Source organism: Motacilla alba, chromosome 11 (assembly GCF_015832195.1).
Source record: "Motacilla alba alba isolate MOTALB_02 chromosome 11, Motacilla_alba_V1.0_pri, whole genome shotgun sequence".
Taxonomy (NCBI): Eukaryota; Metazoa; Chordata; class Aves; order Passeriformes; family Motacillidae; genus Motacilla; species Motacilla alba.
The window spans coordinates 20,204,094-20,227,657 of record NC_052026.1 but is presented as its reverse complement, the minus strand read 5'-3'; the positions used below and the strand labels follow the sequence as shown (position 1 = coordinate 20,227,657).

At 60.1% G+C, this 23,564-nt stretch overlaps 3 protein-coding genes across 10 annotated transcripts in view; 1 reads left to right on the top strand and 2 right to left on the bottom strand.

Moving 5' to 3' along the window:
• WWP2 (WW domain containing E3 ubiquitin protein ligase 2) overlaps window positions 1–12,050 on the bottom strand; it is a 30,525-nt gene extending 18,475 nt beyond the window's left edge. For all 3 annotated transcript variants that reach the window (XM_038147781.1, XM_038147782.1, XM_038147783.1), the window contains exons 1-6: window positions 11,978–12,050; window positions 10,071–10,154; window positions 9,432–9,579; window positions 9,042–9,160; window positions 3,768–3,905; window positions 3,001–3,097 (exon numbers count right to left, since the gene is read on the bottom strand). In XM_038147781.1, coding sequence (XP_038003709.1) covers window positions 3,001–3,097; window positions 3,768–3,905; window positions 9,042–9,160; window positions 9,432–9,579; window positions 10,071–10,140 — 572 coding nt within the window. In that variant the 5' untranslated portion in view covers window positions 10,141–10,154; window positions 11,978–12,050. The remainder of the gene's footprint in view (window positions 1–3,000; window positions 3,098–3,767; window positions 3,906–9,041; window positions 9,161–9,431; window positions 9,580–10,070; window positions 10,155–11,977) is intronic.
• Window positions 12,051–12,113: 63 nt separating this feature from the next.
• Window positions 12,114–14,861, top strand: NOB1 (NIN1 (RPN12) binding protein 1 homolog). Its single transcript, XM_038147801.1, has 9 exons — window positions 12,114–12,266; window positions 12,348–12,480; window positions 12,586–12,719; window positions 12,886–12,957; window positions 13,034–13,171; window positions 13,257–13,478; window positions 13,633–13,730; window positions 13,812–13,956; window positions 14,361–14,861. Exons 1-9 carry the CDS (start codon window positions 12,189–12,191, stop codon window positions 14,628–14,630), a joined length of 1,290 nt encoding a protein of 429 aa, XP_038003729.1. The 5' UTR covers window positions 12,114–12,188; the 3' UTR covers window positions 14,631–14,861.
• Window positions 14,862–16,115: 1,254 nt separating this feature from the next.
• Window positions 16,116–23,564, bottom strand: part of NFAT5 (nuclear factor of activated T cells 5) — a 54,788-nt gene continuing 47,339 nt past the window's right edge. For all 6 annotated transcript variants that reach the window (XM_038147772.1, XM_038147770.1, XM_038147773.1 and 3 more), the window contains 2 exons: window positions 22,800–23,049; window positions 16,116–21,971 (listed from right to left, as the gene is read on the bottom strand). In XM_038147772.1, coding sequence (XP_038003700.1) covers window positions 22,811–23,049 — 239 coding nt within the window. In that variant the 3' untranslated portion in view covers window positions 16,116–21,971; window positions 22,800–22,810. The remainder of the gene's footprint in view (window positions 21,972–22,799; window positions 23,050–23,564) is intronic.

The following is a 23,564-nucleotide window of genomic DNA, read 5'->3' as shown; positions in this document are numbered from 1 at the left end:
CCCATCAGGAGGTGAAGGGGGCTCCTCACTGCCGGGGCTCCGCAGGGCACACCGGTACCACGCACCTCCCAAAAGCTGGCTGGGACCTCTCCCCACAGGTCCCCCCACGGTGAGGCTGAAGGCAGCACAGTCCCCAGAGCCCTGGCCAGAGAGGAGCAGGCAGGTGCCACCAGCCACTGGGAGCAACCTCTCTGGCACGGGATGGGGCTGGTCCCTGCCCTCCTCAGCACAGATGAGCTCAGAGCTGCCCAGGGAGTTTTTAGAAACCAAAACAGGATGTTTCCAGGCTGCCAGGCGGCGGCACAGGGTTACCAGCCTGAATTAGCCAGCCCGCCGCCCAGCCCAGCCCAGCCCAGCCCTCCTACGAGTGCTCCCATCTGGGCATTGTCTTTTAATAGACACTGGAAACAAACCCAGCACGGCCACAGAGCACGGCGGGACGGGAGCATGTGCTTAAAATAGGAGCAAGGAAAAAACCAGGCAGAGCACGGATGGGAACAGACAGGGTGGGATGGAGAGGGGTGTGCGGAGGGCAGCCCCTCTCCCACGCTGGGGACAAAACCCTGCTGTCCCCCATCGACTTGGGGACCTTGGCTGGCTGCCCCACTGCCCCTTCTGGGCTGGGGCAGGCAATGCCAAAGAGTGAAGTGGCATCAGCCAGGTGACATCAACCTTTCCTCTTCCCGTTCTGCCAAGGCAGAGTCCCCTCGCCACGGTGGCCAACAGATCCCAGACAAGAAACCCAGGAATGGCCAGTTCCTGCAGCTGGGATGGCCAGAGGCTCCCTCAGGAGATGCAGCAGAGGTGGCAGCATGTCTGGGTCTCACTCAGCACATCAGAGCCCAAGCTGTGGCTGAGGAGGAGGAGGGCAGAGCACAGGCTGGAGCCAGCACAGGCTCTGGGGAGCAGGGCACAATCTCTGGGTACAACCAGGAGAGCCTCAGTGCCACGCAGGCAGCAAGAGCACAGCCCCCAAAACACGGAGCTGAGAAATTCCCCCTGTCCCTGCCAAAGGGGAGAGGCAGCCACATCCCCCAGCACCCAAGTGAGAGAATCATGGAATAGTTTGGGTGCCAAGGGATCTGAAAGCTCATTCTCGTTCCACCCCCTGCCATGGGCAGGGACACCTTCCACTAGCCCAGGGTGCTCCAAACTCTGTCCAACCTGGCCTTGGGCACTGCCAGGGATGGAGCAGCCACGGCTTCTCTGAGCAACCTGTGCCAGGGCCTCCACAAACAGGGGTTGTGGCACCCTGGCCCCAGCTCTCAGCCAGAGCTCCCTCTCTCCCTGCACAGACGGCTGTGGAATTTCACACCCAATCACCAAGATTAGCAGCAAATCCCAAGATGACATTTGTTCAGGAGAAGAAAGAGAAGCCCTGACCAAGCAATTTCCCTTGCAGGGACAGTGTGGAAATAGCTGAGGAGCAAAGAATGCCCCTTTTCTTCCCATCCTGCCGCTGAGCGACTCTGCCAGCATCCATCACCAAGCCCAAGAAAATAAACACAGCTCTGTGTATAAACACAGCCATCAAACAACATTCCCAAGTGCAAGGGACCCACATTCCACCGGGGAGCATGCAGCTGCCTCCTCTGTGGGTACAGAGAGCAGCGCTCTGCCCCACGGAGCAGCACCGCATCCAACTGAGCAGGTATGCCCAGGGCAACCCCAAATTCAGGTGAGTGCAGCATGGAGTGAGAACTAGCTCAGAGGTTTCCACAGCAGGGCAGCCAGGGGCTATGGCTGACAGCAGGCACACCTGGCAGGTGTCTGAAGGTGCCCTGCACGAGTCCTGGCCACACTGCACCACACTCGAGGTGACAGCTGAAGCACAAACTCCTCACAGGCATGGGCAGGCAGTGGGGAATGGGCAACAAGCAGCGCCCAGGCTCAGCCTCCCAAACCAGAATTTTCTTTGCAGGTTTTCCAGCACCTCCTGAGAGCTGCTAAGTGCCTGCCAAGCCCAGCTCAGTCAGGTCACAGAGCATTTCCCACCCCTGGGGAGGCTCTAACACCTGGACAGCAGGAATCAACAGGAGCAGCCACCACAAAAGGGCATGGTCTGTGCTCACTAACTGCTCCCAACTTCCATCTCTCTCCCTCCTCGGGTGGGAGATGAACACACAACATGGAAAGACAAGGTCACTTTTTGAGCCAAAAATATCAACTCTGGTGTGTGCCCAGCAGATAAAGAAGGAGCAGAAGAGTTTGAGGTGTGAAGCTTGCAGCTGAGAGTGCTCCTGAGCCTGGGCCACGCAGAACCTCCCACGGACAGGCTGCAGGCGCCCTCTCCCCAGCCACACTCCTACCCAGAACATCTGTACAGGCTGCTGGGCCACTGCCATGCTCTGGAAATATAAATAGGTGTTAAATTCAACTCCATGTTGACAGCGTGACACGTCTCTCAGTAACCACAGCTCCAAAAGGAGCAGCGCTCAGCCACTCCAGCCCGGCAAGGAGGCAGGGCAGGGCAGGGCATGGAGCCAGCTGCAGGATGGCCTGCTGCCCAAGCATCTCACTTCCTTTGGAAGCAGCTGCTATTTCCCTGCAGCTCTGCTTCTCCTGCTCTTCCTGGACCTTCGTAAGCATCTCCCTCTGGCCATTGCCTGGAGGGGCATCGTGTTTCCCAGCCTGGCCAGGGCTGTGCTCAAGGGCTGGGGCTCCTGTGACCCCCATTTGAAGGGACCCCACTTTGCTGGCTTGCCTCGTCACAGCCTGCCCCACACTCAGAGCATTTTTTCAGCTGCCAGTGGAGCAACTGGTGGAAACTCTCTGAGCCACCATAGACTTGCTACTCCTTGAGACACCAACACTTTATGAGAGGCTCAGGCCAGCCACAGCCCAGCTGTGCAGTCACTGCTCTGCACTCCCAGCTCTGCTGTCCCCCTGTGTGCTGCATGACAGGGGCTCACTGGGAGTCATGGGGTGCACAGCACAAGGACAATCCAGACACAGCCACAGCAACCCCTCGGCAATGTTCACACGGCGTGGGACCCTCACCTCGGCCTGCTGCCAAAGCAGTTGGTGCTGGGAGGTTGGTGCCGGCCCTCCGTGGCCACAGCTGTGCTGCCGGGGTCCCGTCCAGGTACCTGGGACCCTGCAAGGGGGAAGAACAAGGGGTGAAGAAAAGGACTGAACCGCCTACCCTCCTTCCCTCCCTCCTGCCTTCCAGAAAGGACCCCCAAAAGCACAACAGCCCCATCCCCAGCTGGACAGACCCCCAGCACCCAAGGACCCCCTGGCTCACACCACACGGCCCAGCACCGCCTGGCCCCCCCAGCACCCCAAGCAGGACACAGGACTCTGCAGAGCTGGCAGTCAGGACAGCACCGCATCCACAGCTCCCACATTTCACAGGTTTTGTCTTCCACCAACAAAGAGAAGGAGCCAAGGGAAAGCAATGCACCAAGCCCTGTTCTGTACAAGCTTTGCTCTCCTGGCAACCCTGAGAGATCAGCCACCAGCCCGTGACCCCAGGGATGCCCTGGCATGGAGAGCTCTCGTGAGTGGATCAGCAGACACTGACACCGTTCCCCCAGCCCTCCCAGCCAGGAGGGAAGGGGCTGACCCGCGTGGAAGGCTGGAGGAGGGCTGGAGAAGAGCTGTTCCTCCCAGGCTGCCGGGAGCCTGCGGCCGCTCCCGTTCCGCTCCTGCCACGTGCCCGCACCGGCGGGAGCCCGCGGGGCTGGCCCGGGGTGGGCAGGGGTCTCACGGGGGGCAGAGGCGGCTGCTGGCCCGGGACGCGCTCGCCCGGGCCGGGCACTCACCCTCGGTGCCGGCACTGCCGTCGGGAACGCTGCCCAGAGCAACAGCCGGCCCGTCCAGGAAAACCGTCAGCTCTCCGCCCGACACAACGCTGCCTTTGTTCTCCGTCTGCAGGTCCAGGGTCAGCTGCCTGTTCTCCACTGCGGCACACGGGACATGGAGAGACAGACCCCCAGTCAGCACCGGGACACCGGCCCCGGCAGGGGTGGCTGCACTGCCCCAGCCCCGTGCCAGCCCCCCGGGCCTCCCCCATCCCCAAAGGACAATGTGCCCACGCCCTCAGGGCCACCAGGGTTGGCCCCACACCTACCAGAGGACCCCGGCCAGTCCCACCACCCGCTCCTGAGGAAGATCCTTCTTCACCAGCCCTCAGGATGCCTTCACCCCTCTACTGGGGCTGCAGCTGTGCCAGGGGCCCTGGCTGTGACACCGAGACCCCCATCGCTCACAGACCCAGGAGCTGGGGCTGTAGGGCAGATCCCAGCGGGAAAGCCAAGGGATTTCACAGAACCACCAGGCTGGAAGAGACCTTGAAGATCATCGAGGCCAGCCCATGCCCTAACACCTCAACTAAACCATGGCACCCAGTGCCACATCCAATCTTTTTTTAAACACATCCAGGGATGGTGACTCCACCACCTCCCTGGGCAGACAATTCCAGAACTTTATCACTCTTTCCATAAAAAACTCTTTCCTAATATCCAACCTAAATTTCCCTTGGCACAGCCTAAGACTGCGTCCTCTGGTTCTGTCAGTGCTGCCTGGAGAAAGAGACCGACCCCAGCTGAGCACAGGCACCTTTCAGGAGCTGTGGAGAGTGATAAGGTCACCCCTGAGTCTCCTTTTCTCCAGGCTGAGCACCCCCAGCTCCCTCAGCTGTTCCTCACAGGGTTTGTGTTCCCAGCCCCTCACCAGCCTCGCTGCCTCCTCTGGACATGCCGAAGCGTCTCAACGTCCTTCCCAAACTGAGGGGCTCCTTTCAGATGACATAAGGGGCAAGAGGGCTCCTGCATGGTGGTGATCATCCCTCTATCCACATCCCTCTGCATCAACTCCACTGAACAAAACCAGCACAGAGGGCTGTCCCCAAACAGGAACGCTCCGCTGCAGCACTGGACCGCATTCACAGAAGGTTCTGGAGAGGGTGCCACGGGCTGGGAGGCTCCTGGAGACAGCTGCCAGCTCCACTCCCTCCTGTGTGAGCCAGTCTGGCTTCATCAGCTTGGCTCTGCTGGTCCCTGGGGGCAACGGGGGCACAGCACAGCTCTCAGCACCCACCCCATCGCAGCAATGCCTGCCAGTGCCAGCCAGACTGAAACACTCGTCACAGAAGGCCAGAAAAATTTGGCTGCACCAGCCTGGGACACTAGCCCAGACGCTTCCTGACTCATTTGCTCAAATAATATTTTTATTATACACGGATTGCTCATGACACAATGGCACCATTTTTTAGCAACCTGCTTTGTCCCGGTGTGACGCGGGGACGGGGTGCGGCTCAGGCCAGCAGGAGCAGGATGGGAGCACACCCCCACGAAGCCCTTGTCCCACCTCTAGCTGTGAGCTGTCCCCCACTGGGACTTAACACTTCCTTCTCCAAGGCCCCCCAAAACACAGTGACACGGGGGCTGCAGTGACACGGGGGCTGCAGTGACAGGCAGCACTTGTGGCTCTGAGGGAAGTCTCCAATTTTTAGTGCCAAGAAGGCAGGTGTCTCCTGCACAACAGGGGCACGCACTCACAGGGGGACAGCTCTGTCACCATCATCCAACAAGGGATCCTGCTGAGCCTGGTCTTCCCCTCTGCCTCACGGAGCTGCACTCCGCTTGCTTCCATGGGAAACCGACCTCACAGACAGTTTTAAGAGCCTGAGACAGAAGATGCTACTGAGCACGGCCAAAAACCAGAACAAATCCAGACCCTGTTTCGCCCCTGGCTCCTCCAAGCCGTAGGAATCCGCGTTTTCTCCAGGGTGCCTCCATCCCCCTCCGCGCGCGCCGCGCTCCGGGGCCGCACAAGCCCTCATTGTGCGGGCGCCCAGCCGAGGCGCAAAGACAAGGTGTCTCCAAGCGGAGGATGTGAACACGAACCTCCCAGCCGGCTTCCTTCTCCCCCCCACCACCCCCTCCAGCTTTTTTAAAGAAAATAAACACTCGCAGAACCTTCCACTCCCTGTCCCCGCGCAGCGTGCGGGACGCACAAAGGGACATTGCTGCTGCGCCGACGGCGGGTCCCCCGAAGGGCCCGGCACAAAGGCTGCCTCTGTCCCGCCGGCTGCCAGAATGTCAGAGGGATTATTATTATTTTGGGAGGGGGTCGGGGGGTGATTTGGTCCTGAATAAGGTCTCAGTTCAGCTACTTCCAGTGCCCTGCACGCAGCATCAGAGCTCCCATTTAGCAGAGGTGAGCTGGAATTCCCACCCAGCCCATTAAGCGGATTTACGGTTCCACGAAACGAGGCTGGGAGCAGCCGGTGTGATAACGGCCCCGGGCTGAGCGCCAGCCCTGGGACCCCCAGGAACCACGCGTGTCTGACCCCAGAGAGCTGCCACACGGGATGGGCAGCCACTCTGGAAGACCCTGTGTGAGGTGGCTCCATCTCCACAGCTGCATCCCAGAAGATTTTCAGACAGACAGCCAAAATGAGCTTCCCGTGTCTCAGCTTCCCAAACCTAGTGCCATGCTCTTTGCCCAGTCCCACTGGAGGCAAAGGCCAGTTCCCATTCCAACAGCTCCAAGTTTTGTCTGGGATGAATCAAAGCTCCCTGGTGCCGAGCAGGTGAAGACTGGCTCAGCCTTTGTGCATTCCCACAGAAGGAATGACTCCACACCGTGGCTACAGTCCCTCCAGGAACAAGCAAAGGGCAGGTTAAACCTTCTACAGACATTCCCAAACCAAGAAGGAACCCAGAGTTTAGGGGAAGGGATTATCTTTCGAGTCCCACAAAAGTCTCCCCAGGGAAGCTTTGCCTTTGCAGCTGATCCAACCTCAACCACCAGCAGCTTAGAGACAACTGTGTCCCACTCCATTTGTCTCCCAGGGATAACCAGGAGGGCCTCAGGCTTCTGTATCTTTCCTCTAAAAGGTGATATGGGATGGGCACTCTCCAATCCCCCTAGCGACCTACTGGCTGAGTGACCCGTTTTGTGGGATGACATCCTGGCCACGGCAGAGCCAGCTCACAGAGCTGCTGGGACATGCAGCACAGCACAGCTCCCGCGGCATCACAGCCACTACGGGGTGGAGCTGCAGTTTTCCAGAGGCTGGGAATTGCTGCTGGTGACCTGGAGGATCCCAGGAGGCAACAATTCCAGCCACTCTGCCTGGGGCACCGCAGCAGGGACCCTGCGGGATCCCTAAAGCCCCGGCACGTGGTGCCACTCGGCACACAGCGGGACCAGCTCCAGCAGCAAAGGCCAGCCCGGGATGCGGGGCTGGCCGGGAGCTCCCGGGAACAAAGAGGAGCCTCTGCAGCGGCGGCAGCCCAGGGGCCGGGGCCGGGGGCGTGCCACGGCAAACGAGCTGTTTAATGGGAGCCCTGGGAGCCGCTCGGCTCCGGGAAGGCTCCAGCCCGTGCTGGCGATTGAGCCGGCCCCGACCCACCTCTCCACCTCCGCGGCCAATCCCGGGCAGGCGGGAGGGGCTGCCTGCCAGCGGAGAGGCCCCGCCGCAGCCGGGCTGTCAGCTCCCGAGGCTCGCACAGCCCTGCCGGCAGCCCAGCTCATCGCTGAGCTCTCCTTCTTCTCATCGCTGAGCTCTCCTTCCCTGCTCCAGGCCGCAGAGCTGGGGCTTTTCCCCCTGCAGCGAGGCACGCCTGGCAGGAGGGCTGGCAGCAGCATCCTGGCAGGCGGGAGCCTGGCACGCACTGCCACAGGTGCCACCGGCAGCGAGGACACTGTCCTGCCCACCGAGGGGAGCCGCAGCGACACCAGCCCAGGGCCACAGCTACACTCACTAATCAGCATCTTCCATAAAGCCCCACCAAAACCATGACAAACCCAGCTAGGAGGGGCTGCTGCCAGGCAGGGGCTCCCTCTCGGCTGAGCACCTCTCAGGATGGGAGAGGAAGGCCAGGCCCCTCCAGGGGCAAGGGCACATGCATTTCACTGCCCTTCACATCATTGCCTGACTCAGCATGGCTTCAAATCCCAGATGCCTTCCGCACGCCCCTGCCCCACCCAGCCCCTTCCTCAGGCTGGCAGGCAGAGGGAACACACTCCCCTATTCCCAGGAGGACAGGAGCCCCTGAGGAAAGGATCTCCCAGGCTCCCACGGGACCCCCCGCAGCCTGTGGCCCTCTCAGACCTGCAGCAGAGCTCAAAGGCCGAGCGTGAGCCTGCAGAGAAGAGGAGGGAGCAGATGCCTGCCAGACAAGGAGGGCAGACAGGGGCAGACGGGCAGCACCTTCCCGGGCAGGGCAGGCTCTGCAGCTTTAAGAGTGCTTCCTCCCTCCCAGCCCGCAGTGTCAAGGAAAAATCTGACACGTTTTTTCTGGGGATGTTAACAGACAAGCTAGAACAGCCAGTTGCCTTTTCCATTCATTTTCCACACAGCCTCCCGGGATGGCTGGGAATGAAAGAGCCAATTGTGTCCCCGTGGCGGCGCAGGTAGGGCAGGAACCGCGGCGGCTCCAGGAGCCCAGCACAGCCCCTGCACACCTCGGGAAATAACGGCTGCAGGGGAGGGTGCCCAGGGGCACAGCTCCCACAGCTGTGGGGCTGGCTGGCTGCTGCACCCCAACAGAGCCAGCCCGAGGCACCCGTCCAAGCCCCCACAGCCCTCGTGAGGAGGCAGCAGCAGCAGCACAGCTCCCGAGTGTCCCTCACAGCACCCGGTGCCACCCAGAGCCACGGCGGCACGGCGGGGACACCGGTGTGGCTGCAGAGCTGGCAGGGGAAGCAGCTCAGCCCAGCCCCCAGCACTGGGGAGGGTCTGAACCAGCCCCGAGTCCCTCGGGGCGCAGGAGGCCCCTCTCCCCGCTCAATACCAGGTCTGTGTCTCACCAGCTTTGCTTGGAAGAGACAGAGCCAGCCTTTTCCAGCCCCGCGCCGCCCCGGCCCTGAATGGCCGCCTTTATGTGGGAGCTGCTGTCACGAGCCACGCTCTGGCAACCGCAAGCGGCGGCAAATAGCAGAGGGGCTTGTGTTCCCCAGCCCGCTGACGCAGGTACGGCCTCGGGCACGCCCGGCCCGGGCACACAACGGCACCTTGTTCCCTGCCGGGGGCAGCGGCCACCGCGCTGCCCCGGGCCCTGCCCCGGGCCCTGCCCCGTACGTACGTTTGCCGCCGCCCTTGAGCAGGCTGCCGAGGCTGACGGAGGCGGCGCCCAGCAGCTCGTTCCTCAGCGTGTGGCAGATCCACACCTTCAGCTCCAAGATGCTCTGGGCCGTGACATTCCTGCAGAGAGCGGGAAAGGGGCTGTCACCGCGGCCCGCTGCGTGCCTGGGGAGCGGGCAGTGCCACAGGCAAGGAGCAAAGGAAGGTGGGCAAGGACACGGGGCAGTGGGAGACCCCCCCTCCCACCGCCCTCGCACCGCCCTCCCAGCCTGGCTGCCTCTGGCAGTGTCCTCGTGCAAGGGGCAAAGATCTGTGACACCTGAGTGTCCCCAGCCGGTGGCACAGCAGGGTACACGGGGCCAGCCCCTGACCAGCCCCACAGCAGACTCACAGGGTGAGGATCTCGTTCCACAGCAGCTCAGAGACCCCCATCTGCTTCCCCGTCTTCTTGGTCTCACTGGGCAGCCCGTCGCCGGCCACCTCCACGTAGCAGTTCATCCGCGCCGGGCGGCTCTGGGCCTTGGGCTTCACAGACACAACTGGGCAGGGACGGCGCAGGGTCAGGCCTGCGAGACACCCTGTCCCCTGCCCTTGTCCCCAGCCCACCCGTGCCAGCTCGGGGTGCTGTGACTCACAGCAGAGTGCTGGGAGAGGGGCAGCGGGGAGCAACGCTCCTGGCGGCAGCAACGGCTGGCACCGAGCCCTGACCAGGACTGTCACTGCGCCCAGGGACACCTCCCCACCCCGGGGCACGGGGGCGGGACGGGACGGGGCAGCCCCAGGCCAGCGGCGCCCGCGGAGCGGCAGAGCGGGCTGCGGCTCCGAGGGGACGCGGCTCCGGGCGCCGGGAGCCATCTCGCGGCCACGGGAGCACCGGCACGGCCCCGCGGCCACGTCCCCACGGCGCCGGGCCCAGCCCAGGGACCGCAGGGCCGCCCCCAGCCCCGGCTCTCCCGGAGTGCTGCGTGTGTCAGCCCGGGAGCACCCGCAGTCCCGGCAGGGGCGATCCCAGCCGGGCAGCAGCACCCACCTTTCACCGACAGCGGCGACTTCTCGCAGGGCGGCCCGGCCCTGGCCCTGCTGGAGCTGGCGGCGGCCATGGCATCACCCCCAGCTGGAAGCAGAGAGAGGAGACGCCTCAGCCCCGCTCCCACGGCGGCCGGGGAGCCCAGGCACAGCCCGGTGTGGCAGGGACAGGGGGAAAGGGCTGGGCGAGCCCCGGGACACAGGGCCTCCTGATGAACCCCCCTGCAGCAAAGGCAACACTGTGTCCCTGGGAGAGCAACGGGCTGAGCTGGCAGTGCCACCTCCAGACACTCCTCTGGGCACCTGAACCCCTGACCCGCAGGCAGGGCTGCTGGGACAGAGCGGCCAGCAGAGCCTTGCCCCGGGGGACACCGACTCAGCACACGCCAACAGGAGGACAAGGACACGGCAGCGGCCCCGGCTGGGCAGAGGGAGCTCTGCTCACAGCACGGGCACCACAAACCTCAAGGGCAGCCCTGGTTTCACTATGGTTCCAAATCCCACAGGGTCACTGGGGCTGGGAACGGCCTCCAAGACCATTGTGTCACCCCTGGGTGAGAAGGACACACTGTGACTCCAGGGAGGGTGGCAGGACACGTGGCCACAGAGCAGAGGGATGAGGTCACACATCCCACAGGAACACGAGACAGCCACGGGCCTGCTCCGGCCTCCTCCTGCCCTTCCTAGGAGCTGCAGAGCACGGGGGCCACGCTCACAGCCCAGCTCAGAACTGCCTGGCCAGGCCGCTGCCAACCTCCCCTCCCTGCCCAGGGCAAGCACAAAAACAGGGAAGCAGCTCCAGCCCCTCTCCCTGTGCAGGAGCCTCTCCCCTGCCCTCTCTCCACATCCTCCCTGAACCGCACCGAGCTCCATCCCAGGGCAGATTCCCTGTGGAATCTCCTCTCCCAGGGTCTCTGCTCCCTGCCTGGCACCCGGGGCCTGGCCGTGCCCCGCACAGCCCTCACCTCTGCCTGCAAGTCCCCGCTGGGCACTGCCCGAGCCCGTCCTGGCTCCATCCAGCAGCAGCCAGGGCTCCCGGGCACATGGCAGCCTCCTGCCCTCACGTGAGGGGTCTCTCCCCACACTCACCCCCCTCCCAGCTACCCCGGCCCACGGGTCACCCCGGCCTCCCCTGAGGGTATCGGATACCCCGGCATCCCCTCACACCCCCAGCCCCACACCGCACGATTCCCCGGGCCCTGCCCCTGCTGCGCCAGCTGCGCCCAGCCCCGGCCCCGCTGGGCTCTTTCCATGCTTCCTCCCTCACATCCCCACTCCCTTCCCCGTTCCCTCTTTTCCCGACTCCACACCGTTCCTCTGTCACTCGCTCTGACACCCCGGTCACATCAACAAACGCCTCTGGCCCCCGAACCCCCTGGGTGCCCGGTGCCGCTCCCCGGGCCCGGCCTTCCCGCCCCGCACACCCCCAGCGCCTCCGCCGAGCGGGGCCGGGCCGGGCCGTCACACACGGCGGGATCCCCCCGGGCCCGGCCGAGGCCTCCCTTCCTCCCCCGGCTTCCCGTTTCTGACAGCCCGGCCCGGCCTCCCGGAACACCCGCGGGGCCGCCGCCGCGGCAGCAAGCACCGAACCCGCCCCGGCCCCGGCCGGGCCGGCCCCGCAGCCCCGCTCAGCCCCGGGCCGGGCGCTGCGGGCACCGCGCGCAGGAGGCGGCGGCCGAGGGCCGCCTCATGGCCCCGCCGTCCCGGGCCGCTACCGGCACAGGCCGAGCAGCTCCCGGCGGCCGGGGCGCCGCACCAGGCCGTGTCCGGCGGACGGGCGGGAGCGCCCCAGGCCAGGCCGAGCCGAGCCGAGCCGAGCCGAGCCGAGCCGAGCCCAGCCCAGCCCAGCCCAGCCCAGCCCAGCCCAGCCCAGCCCAGCCCAGCCCAGCCCGTCCCGTCCCGTCCCGTTACCGGCGGCCGCTCCGCTCCCGCTCCCCGGCTCCGGCTCCCGCCGTCATGTGACCCCGGCCCGTCACGTGATCGCGCCGGCCGGAAGCGCTCTCGCGGCGCGGCGCCGCTCCCGGCGTGCCCCGGCCGAACTACAACTCCCGCCGCGCCCCGCGCCCGGACCACAACTCCCGGCGCACCTCCCGCGGCGATTCGACGGCGGCCGGGCTGGGCCATGGGGCGCGCAGACATGGCGCGTGTTCCGCACGTCGTGGCCGACACGGGCGCGTTCCTGAGCGCGGCGCCGCTGCAGGTACCGGGGACACACCGGGGCGACACCGCGGGGACGGGGGGGTCGAGGGCTCACGGGCCGGTGTGACGGCGCTGCCCGCAGGACATCGCCGACGCGCTGTACACCGTGCCCGAGGTGCTGGCCGAGATCCGCGACCGGCCCGCGCGCCGCCGCCTGGCCGCGCTGCCCTGCGAGCTGCGGGTGCGCCGCCCGCGCCCCGAGCTGCTGCGCCTCGGTGAGTGCCGGCCCGGCCCGCCGCCGGCCCCTTTCCCCCCGCCGCACCGGCCCCGCGGCCCCCGCGGCCCGGCCCGGCCCGACGGCGCCGCTGTCCCGCCCGCAGTGACCGAGTTCTCCAAGAAGACCGGCGACTACCCGAGCCTCTCGGCCGCCGACCTGCAGGTGCTCGCCCTCACGTGCCAGCTCCAGGCCGACATCGACGGCCCCGGCTGCGTCCGCTGGGAGCCGCAGGACAAGGTAGGATGGGCGCGGGTCCCGGTTCCAGCGGCACGGGCGCGGGTCCCGGTTCCAGCGGCCCGGACACGGGTCCCGGTTCCAGCGGCACGGACACGGGTCCCGGTTCCAGCGGCACGGACACGGGTCCCGGTTCCTGCGGCCCCCCTACAGCCCGTGCTGCCCCCAGGTGCGGCTCAGCTCCACCCCGCGGCACCCCGAGGCCCCCCTGCACCTCGCCGGCTTCCACCTGCCCGCCAAGGTAAGGCTCGGCGGGAGGGAGGCGAGCGGCCGCGGCCCCGGAGCCCGGCTGAGCGCCGCCCGCGCTGTGCCCCCAGCGCAAAGCCCCGCGGAAGGGCCCGCGCCAGCCCGGCCCCGGCAGCGGCCCGGCCCCGGCCGAGGGCGACGAGTTCGGATCCTTCCTGTACTGGCGGCCGCCGCTGCCCAGCATCGAGGAGGAGCTGCGGGAGCTGCTGGTGAGAATCCCCTGCGGCTCCTCCCTGCCCTCGCTCTGCCGTTCCCGACCCCTCTGTGCCACCCTGACCGCCTCCCATGGGCCAGGCCGGCGCCGGCAGCCCCGAGCCCCCCGAGGAGCACCGGAGCTCTGCAGACGGGGCCAGCGCCGGCGAAGAGGAGGAGGAGGAGGAGGAGGATGAGGAGAGCGACGATGAAGGCTGGATAACTCCCAGCAACCTGAAGCAGGCCCAGCAGGACACGGGGCACTGTGACGCTGCTCCCGTGGGCGTCCAGGTCGGCTGCGTCACCACGGACTTCGCCATGCAGGTGGGTGCTGGGCTGCAGCCGGGGCTCGGGCTCTGGGACGGCTCCGTGTGTCAGACCAGCAGCGTCTCAGTCCCAGAGGCTTCTCGAAGCCTGCAGGGCTCGGAGTGCCCCGGCTGGCAGGTCCCAGCTGCTCGCTGTGTCCCTGCTCTCGCAGAACGTGCTGCTGCAAATGGGTCTCCACGTGCTGGCCGTGAACGGGATGCTGATCCGCCGGGCCCGCAGCTACATCCTGCGCTGCCACGGCTGCTTCAGGTGCTGGGGCCGGGGCTGAGCCGGGCTGAGCCCCTGTTCCACGGCCCCAGGAGCTCTGAACCCCCCGTCCCACCCTCGCAGGACCACCTCGGATATGACCAAGGTGTTCTGCCCCCACTGCGGTAACAAGACCCTCAAGAAGGTGGCAGTGAGCGTCAGCGACGACGGGAGTCTCCACATGCATTTCTCCCGCAACCCCAAGGTGCTGAACCCCCGGGGGCTCAGGGTGAGTACCTGGACAGAATCCCAGACTCACTGGTTGGGAAACACCATCAGGATCATCGAGTCCAACCTGTGACCGATCCTCACCCTGTCAGCCAGCCCAGGGCACTGAGTGCCAGGTCCAGTCAATTCCTTGCACCCCTCCCAGGACTGGGACTCCACCACCTCCCTGGGCAGCCCCTTCCCACCTTTGACAACCCTTTCTGTGCGGAGATTCTTCCAGTGGGACCCCAGGGATGGGAGCCCAGCCTGTGGCTGGCGGGTTGGAGGCAATCAAAGCAAACTGAGAACATCCTCCAGATGCTGTGCTTGGACCCCAGGGCTTCCGGGCTTCCCTGCTCCGCTCTCTGGGGGGGCTGTGGTCACGCGGGGTCCCCGGGGCCGGGGCTGATCCCTGCTGTCCCGCAGTACCCGCTGCCGGCGCCGCAGGGCGGGAAGCACTCCAACAACCCGCACCTGGTGGAGGACCAGCGCTTCCCGCAGCAGCGCCTGTCGCGCAAGGCCAGGCAGAAAACCAACGTCTTCGACCCCGACTACCTGGCCGGGGCCTCTCCCTTCGCCGAGAACGACGTGCACAGCCGGGCCGCGCACCTGCAGCTGCGCGACGCCGCCCTGGGCGCCGGCCGCCGCCGCCTCAACCCCAACGCCGTCACCAAGAAGTTCGTCAAGAGGAGGTGAGGGCAGGGCCGGCCCCGCCTGCGGGACCCTCCTGCCCGTGGCTCTGCAGGGCGAGGCCTCTCCCCGCACCTGGGCAGGGGCCAGGCCACCCTGTGCCCGCTGCGCGGGTGCCCAGAGAGCCACCGTGACCGGGGTGATGGTGACGGGGTTTGGGGAGGCCGGGGTGGCTTCCCTGCCCGTCCCCGGCACCCCGGGCAGGGGCCGTGTCACCCAATAAACACCAAACTCAAAGCCCCGTGGCTCAGTCCCATTTCTGCATCTGCCCGTGCCAGGGGGAGCCTTCCTCTGAGCCTCGAGGAACAGAGGCTGGGGCAGAGGGAGGGAGGATTTCTTGGAGCTTTTGTCCCACGGGATAATGAGCTCCAGAAGGACAAAAGCCCAGGGCAGGGCGTTGTGTCCCACCCTGGCACTGGGCGATGCCCAGGGCTGAAGGGGGAGACTCTGGGGTAAAGCTCTGTGGATGAATCTGCTGGAATCTTTCCAGCTGACTGTCAGGCCAGCTGTTGCTGCAGTTTCTCCTTAGCCCCGCTGAGACTGTTGGAAGTAAGGAAATGCCCAATGCCAGCTGTGGGAGGTCACAGGCTGCAGAGTGGAAGCAGCAAAGGGAACACACCTGGGCAGCCCCAGGGCACTCAGTGTGTCAAAGCTGCAGATGAAGGGCTTTGGGTAAGGCACCCACACATCCTGCTGAGGACGTGCTAACTTCCAGCAGCTTGGCTTTGGAGTCCTGGACACCTCCCTGGGGCAGACTCTGCCTCTCCCCCGGGGGTTACAGGGGTCCCAGGCCACCAAGTCAGTGTGATTCCCAAGGACCTTCTCCTGCAGCAGCTGCTGTGTCCTGGGCACGGCTCTGGACGCGCCCCTGGTGAAACCATCACAAGGATTTAGAGTGTAAAATGAAAACTTTCATCGTTTATTCTCGACTGCAGCTGTTTACAGAAATATAGTTGCGAGTATACAAATGTCCCAATAGAAGCAAAATATTTTTTTTTTTTAATATTCAACAAGTTATCACAGGAGAGCTAAAAACATAGATGCAAATAAAATATCCCCTCATAGACAAACTGAAAACACCGGGAATCAGTGCTTGGAAAACCCACCTACGAAAGCCATATACACAGAACTGCACGAAGGAGTATCTGGTGCTACTTTCACGTTGCAGGACACAGAAGAGGCAGCTCAGCGGTCGAGGGTGCACCCAGAACATCTGGCAGGCAGGGGAGAGCCCACCTGAGGTGCAGGGACAGAGACAGAGGTTGGAGCTCTGCTCTGAAGGGGTTGGAGCTTAGCTCAGCATCAGCTCAGATGGAAATAATTCAAATTGCCTCCTTTTATCCAGAATAAAAAAGCTTCAGGAATGCTGCAGGCTGCTAAGGATACTGGAATGGGATCCCAGCTCTGCAAGACCCAGAGAGCCACTTCCTAACAGGAACTTCCCCCTGGGCACGTTATCCCAGCAGGCAGCCATGGTCCTGCCCAGGGCACTCAGGGCCAGAACAAAGCCAAGGCATTTACCTGTCCCAGGCCTGGAGCTGGAATGTGTCACAGAGGGAGCCTCGGGACCTGAACAGAGGGGTCAGTGAGCAGGGAATCCCTGGATTCCTTGCCCTGTCCCTACACAGTGAATGTCACCGGGCCATTTAATGAAGTGTAACAGCAAAAATGACACAGCTCTGGAAAAAGCAGAGTTCAGCTCTGCAAACTGCAAGAGAACAAAGGAGGACACTGGCTCTCAGTGTGGTGGAGGGGATTTAAGGAGGCCTGTACCAGGATAACACTGATCCACTCGGGACAAGTTCCAGTGGAGCACGGATTTGGAACTGAAAGTCACGTTGGACACAATACACATTACTGAATGTATGACCTGATTTAAAGGCTGGAGCTGGGCCAGGGAGGTTTAGGGTGGAGATCAGGAAAGGCTCTTCCCCCAGAGGGTGCTGGCACTGGCCAGGCTCCCCAGGGAATGGGCACGGCCCCGAGGCTGCCAGAGCTCCAGGAGAGTTTGGACAATGCTCTCAGGGATGCCCAGGGTGGGATTGTTGGGGGGTCTGTGCAGGGCTGGGGTTGGATTGATGATCCCTGTGGGTCCTGTCCATGATTTATGATTCTTAGGGTTTAGTTCCTCACACACCAGCAAGAAAGAAATCAGCACGAGTCGTGGCAGGTTCCCCAGGCACAGAAATCAAGGGGAACTTCACTGGCTTTCAAGGAGTTCTCTAGATTTTGATTGTTGCACTAATGAATCAGTTTAAAAAATCAGTTTACAGACTCCTGCCCTCATGGGAATAAGAGAAATGGCAGAGGAGCTTCCCCTCCGTGACCCAGCAGGAGCAGGGACCTTTTGCTGCACAAGAACATCCCACACCCGGGCTGGGGTCAGGCAGCACCAGCCCCTGTCTGCACCAGCTGCTGCCACACTGGGGATGGACACGGCTCTGGAGCAGCTCAGGGGAAGCCCAGGGATGCTCGGGGCTGCAGGAAGCCCTTCCTTTCCCAGCCTGGGTGTCAGTTGTATCCTAAACCACGTCTGCAAGTATGAACTAAAAGATATAAAAACACCAAATGGCCACAGCTGCCTGCAAGCCACAGATCCCGGGGAGGGTCCCAAGCAGAGCAAGTTCTGGAGCCACGTCACCAACAGGACCACACGTCCAGGACTGAGAGGTGTGAGACAGCTACTCATGAGTTACTACAAAAACCTCCTACTGAGGAAAAGGAGTATTATTTCATGTTTATAAAAATGTAAATATAACAGTATTCTAATGCTGTGTCTACTATCATTTATATATAATAATCTGACTCCTCTATATACATATATATAATCCTAGAATATACAGGCAGTGCATATTTACATCCCTATACAGACTGGGAGAGGAAAAGCCTCTCCTCCTGTGTGACCTCCCTCACTTCCCTGGAGAATTTCACAAGTTCCCTTTGGCAGGACTTTACCCCTGCTGCATTTTTCCTGGTTTCTCTCAGGTTTACCCCATTCCAGTGCTCACCCTCGGTGCCGTGGCACCAGGGCCACCACAGCTGGTCTGAGCAGGAGCAGAGAGTGCTCACAGGCTGCCACGAAAGACTAAACCAGCCCAAACTGCAACAAAGCCCTGAACAAACACTGCATCCCACTGCTGTCTGCTTTTAGCTTCCATGGAAGGAGCTGCCCCGAGCCCCCTGAACACAAAACCCCCAGCTCCCTGAAACTCGGTTTTGCACTAATGAGAGGTCACCAGTGACCAGATTTCCTGTCCTTGCCTTCCACCTACAGCTCGGAGCATGCCAAGCACCTCCCTCTCCTCTCTCCCGCTCCCCTCACTCAGATCCATGTCTGTGCTCCCTCTGCTCTCCCACCACGGCCCTGGAAAAGCAACCCAACAGTTTGCCAAGCAGAGGCCCAACAAAACAGAAATAAAAATCCATTCAGATGTATTTTCCTTTTAGAAATTAGATTCTAAATCAAAACATCAGCGGAAACTTTAAAAAATAAAGCTGAGCTTACGCAAGGGAGGGGAATGTCCACTGACACAGCTGCCCAGTAAAACCTGCCGAGGCCATGTTTAACTGCTCGTGCCTTGTTTTATCTCAAAACTACACGGGAAGCAGCCACCCTGTCAGTGATTAGAAGAAACCACCATCACTGATCAGAGGGGACACCCGCTTCAGAACAGCCAGCCTGGAATTATTTCTTGAACTGCATTTGTGATGAAATAAGAGCAAAGCGTTTGGCAGACCAGGCAGTGAGGAGGCAATGAATACCAAACAACTGCTAATGAAGCACAAGGCACCAGCAGCTCCGTGCCAGGGGAGATGTTCAGCAAGAACTGTGCACTCAGTGCTGGCTCCGTGAGTCTGCTGGGCTCTGGGCACACTCAGGGTAAAGGCTGAGGGGACATGGGGGGGTTGGCAGCTCCATCTCCCTCAACTCTCACCTGTGCCCACGAATGGGTGCTCTGGGACCCCCGGGGATGCTGGACTGGCCCAGCCTGGTGCCTGAGGATCCTCTCTGTCACCCAGACACGGTGCCAGCGCGGCGTGTGCTCCTGGAACACGGGTCACAGAGGAGCTCTGCTGCCCAGCCTCACCTGCTAAAAACGCCACGAGTGAATGCTCAGGGCCCTGGTAAGACACAGACGTGGCTCAGGCTGTGCTCCCTCCACGACACCCTGCAGCCTGTCCTTGAGCTCCTCTGGGGCTGATCCAAGCCCTCCACCCTCAGAGCTGCTGCCGAGCACGCGCCAACCGCTGAGCGACCTCTTCAGCCACACGAATACTTTTTGTAACCAAATCACACGTTCAAAGTGTTGTACATTTAAACATTGACCTAGAATGAACAGGTAAGTTGAACACGAGGAAAGGAAGGTGTTTCCAGAAGGGAAAACTGGGATAGCACAGCCCTTGGTTGGTTTTTTGTGTATGTTTTTTTCTCTCTTGCATTCATGAGTGACTTCAAACACGCCCACAATTCAAACATACCCTTCCCTGGAGCTGTGGCAGGCTTGGGATGAGGTTCTCTTCTGGGCACTCATCCTGTTCCATGGAGAATTGGTCCCTGGTGACTTGGCACTGACCAACAAATGGATAGAGCCCTTGGGAACAAGGAGCAAACTGAAGCAGCACGCGAGCGAATCCATCGTTCCTGTCACTCCTTCCGTGTCCGACGGCCCCAGGTGACACCCAACAGCTCATCCTGGGACACAGATCCTGCAAACACCACCAGTTCCTTTCCCAGTGAGCGCCTGTGGACTTCCACGGCCCTCTGGACGTTGTTGGGTCCATTGTTCTCAGCCCGAGCAGCCCCACACAGCACCTGGGCGCCGCTGGGGGCTGCTGCTTTCGTGCTGTGAACCATTACAAGATGTTGGTAATGTTTTGTCTTAGCAGGGGAAAAAAATAATAAAATAAAATACAGAAAGAAGAAGTCTGGGTCGGGGTTAAAGCAGCTCTGGACATGATGCAGCGGGGAATTCTTTCTGTCCTGATTAAAATTTCCAACGTTTGAGCATAATCATAAATTAGGAGTTAAAACATAGAGGCGCTAATAATAAAATATTAAATAGGCAATGAGAGTGGAGAAAAGCTGAATGGCTCATTCTGAGGGAAACCCCAGTATTTCATATTTTATATAATCCTAAATGCCTCTGGGTTTCCTGGCTAGGCTGTGAGTGAGGGACACACCAAACACAGAGCGAAGCTTCTCGTGGCCAGCTGGACCAACACTGCCTGATGGAATGGCGAGAGATGAACACGTTATTTATGTTGCAAAAAGTACTTAAATACTCAATAAAGACATAACAAACCCCACCCCACCCCACTGTTATCAGACGCCACGTTGTGGTAGAACATCAGACAAACTCACAAATTTACCACAAAAATGTGTGGCAAAAAGAATATTTTATATATATGTATATATATAAATTTTTATATTTATGCCAATGTACTCACTCAGTACAAATAGCAAAATAGTTATACCATTTCCTAAATACAAAATATAGCTTTCCAAAAAAATGAAACACACATTAGATATAAACCATCCAAAACTTGAACGATTGAAAACTGTATTCAAAATTAAATGACCCAGAGCAGGTCTCTTTCTGAAAAGTTCCCTTCATATCGGCAAGAAGCCTTACTACTGAAAACGTAATTCAATGCCTCTCAATGAGAGAGAGAAAGAGAGAGACAGAAAGAGAAAGTGAACGTCGAGACAGACCAACAAACGGGGGAAATCCAGGAAAACCAACAAAAACTCTACACGGCTCAACTACGCACACGAGTTAAGGGGAAAACACACAGTAAACAGACTCGAGGAACTTAAAAAAACCCATTTACAGACTGTTCCTTTGTTATTTCAAATAACAGAAATGAAGAATGACGTGATACCAGCTAGACTCTACCGAGGCGGAACGGGCGCCGCGGGAGCGGCTCGGCTCCGGCGGCAGCGGGAGAACACGGATCTCAACGAGGCTGTAGTGAGAGATCACACACTGTCTGGAGAGTTGAAGCACCCAAAAAATCCACAAGCCTCACAATACACCTGCACGGTCTGGAGTGGGTTGTTTTTACATTCGGTAACATCAGTCAATGATTTATTCCTCAATCAAACACGACAATCTAGAAACCAAGACTTGGGGCTCGGTGGTGGAAAAAGGAAAAATCACTTCAGAACCGCCATGAGCTCCATGTGCTACAAAGATGCAACAGCTCGGGATGAAGTGACCTTTTAAGAAGGCTTAAAAATGATGCAATTTGCCCCCTACTTGGAGTAAAGCCAAGCTGAAGATTTCCATCAGTCACAGCTGGAAGTGGCGGGTTAAGGGGGATTCCTGCAATTAGAAGGTGGTGGGGAAATTGCTTCCTCTCTCCTTACTCCTTGATTATTTGTCAAAGCTTCTACTGACTAAGCAATTTACTGCCAAGGATTCCTAAAAGCTGTTTCTTTAGCTTTAAAGCCAGTAGGATATTTATGTTGTTTTTTTTTTAAACAAAATACAAAACTGAGGGAGAGAAGGAAAACCATGGAAAGAATAAAAGGGAGAAGGCTGGTTTGGGAACAGCTCATGAGGCTTCACAGAGCTCCAACCCATCAGTCAGAACGAGAGACACAGAGGAGTCCCTTCCTCAGCCACACAGAATGTTCTTTTCAAGCTGAAGGTGTTTTAGAGATTTTAAGATCAACTGGAAGTTCTCCTTCATGTCTTCACTTCGTAGAGCCACCAAACCCTTGCTCTCTGAACAGCTCCACGTAACTCCAGCTTCCACGGACGTGGAAAACCGTTAATCCCATTCTCAGATGGGAACTGGTTATTTACAGCAGCAATTCTCTGCTGGGTTATTACAGTTACCAATACTTCCAATTCATGAAGGGTGGGTCTGGCTCTCCCACTCGGTGTCAGCCGAGAGATCCCTTCACTGACTGACAGCTGAGTCACGGCTCGGGGCACAGGCAGCTGCTGTTTCTGCTGCACGAGCTTCCCGAGGGAAAAAAGGGATGGGAAGAAGGAATAGCAGGGAAAAAGTAAACGTGGTAACATGGATTACCTTCCAACAACAATAATAACTGACCAGATATGCTTTAAATTCCAAGAGCCCCCACTGTAATGAGGTTTATGAACCTGGTAACAGCCCAACCCCACGCCCCAGTAACACAAAGCATAACTCCTCAGCATTATTGGCACTGTGGAGCCCAAACTCCATGGTCATGGCCTCAGGTCTGCCACTGGCCACGCGTGTGCTCTTAAAGAGGCCACTTTTCCACAGAAGCAATTGGTTCCACGCAGCCTAATCCAGAGCTGGAAGGTCTGAGAGGATCTGGGAAATCGTCGCTTTTTTTTCTCCACGGAATTTCTGCGTGAGAAAACAAGCAGAAAAGTCAGGCATAACTAACCACAGTCCCCTCCTCCTTCTGTGCAGTGCCTTCATCTTCAGGGTGTTCCTCATGAGCAGGCACTGAACAGGAGGCGAGGAGCAAGAGAAGCTCTGGAGAGACTCCAAACTCCACATACAACCCCTTTAGATTAGGGAATGACGTGCATCACTCCAGTGAAAACTCGGGGAATTTGGGACAAGACCACCCCAAGTTACCACAACCAGCACTGGACTCCAGAGTCCTCCTGGTTCTTGGTGCTCATTTGTAGTCAAAGGCTCTTCCCCCCTCTGAAAAAGGCACCTTCTAAAAGCAGAATGTCTCCTAGCAACAGCTGATGCCGTCGGCTGTTTCTAACACAGCCTCAGCATGCGGCACACTCGGGAGCTGCCACATTCCACCAAAACTTGTTTTCACATTACGTTATTGTAACCCGGGGGGAGAGTTCAGAACAGTTCAAACTTGAGGCGTCATTTACTCAGTAAGTCTCAAGTTTTTTAACCACAGTCGTGTTTCATAAGGTTCTGACCTGCCAAGCTGCCAGTGATCCACTCTCCTCCCTAACAAAGCACCCGACTCTCACGGCAGATGACAAAACGTAGGAAAAATGAACGAGACACAGTCTGAACTGTTTCATACGAGTTCTGACCTCTGACTGGTTTTAATAACTTCACTCTGGTATTACAGTCTTAGTTCAGCCTCGCTGGTGTTTCAGCTGACCTCTTAAAGCACGGTCCCACTCTGCACGGTGCAAAGGCACCGAACACAGCTCCTGCGTGGCAGCCAAGAACCCAGAGACCCGAACTCACCGCTTGCCTAATTAAAACGAGCCAGCCATGTTGTTCCCCTGGTTCTGCAAGGACACGAGCAGATCGTCGATCTTCTCCATGTTCTGGTTGGTGGCCATGGCCGAGGGCAGCGGCGGGGTCTCGGGCAGCTGCTGGGACAGGAGCGCCGGCACCGCGGGCTGCGCCTCGCCCTGGGGCTGCCCGGGCTGGCCCATGGCCATCAGCTCCTCCGGCAGCGCCGCCGGCCCGGGGGGCAGCAGCTGCCCACAGTCTGGGGGACACAGGGACATTTCAGCACAGGCGCAGGCCAGGAGTTCCCACAGCAAGCACACGGCCCACCGCCACCAGCTACACACCCACCCTGAGAGCTGCCACAAGCTGCTGGAAGCAACACCTGCACCCCTCGCTGCTGGGGCTCACAGGCACCCACGGACCTCTGCACACAGAGAAACGCTCTGCATGCCACAGAAGCGGTCATGGAGCCTGGGCCCAGAGAGGAGATAAGGAAAAGTGCAGGTTTGTACAGCTAAGTACACTTTAACAGACACTTTTCTGGACTCTACAGCTTCTAAAATCCTTGCTTTCCTTCAGCAACGTGAAGAGAGGCAACACATATCTTGTGGAAACCAAAAACAGCAAGAGAAATGCTCTTTCAGGAGAGCACAATCATTCCTGGATTAGATATTAGTCAGAGACTCTTCCCTGCGAGGGTGCTGAGGCCCTGGCACAGGTGCCCAGAGCAGCTGGGGCTGCCCCTGGATCCCTGGCAGTGCCCAGGGCCAGGCT

Coding starts and splice junctions, on each gene's coding strand:
- NOB1 (XM_038147801.1), top strand. CDS start 12,189: ATGGGGCGCGCAGACATGGCGCGTGTTCCGCACGTCGTGGCCGACACG. Junction 12,481..12,585: donor CCCCGAGCTGCTGCGCCTCG/GTGAGTGCCGGC, acceptor TCCCGCCCGCAG/TGACCGAGTTCTCCAAGAAG. Junction 13,957..14,360: donor TGAACCCCCGGGGGCTCAGG/GTGAGTACCTGG, acceptor GCTGTCCCGCAG/TACCCGCTGCCGGCGCCGCA.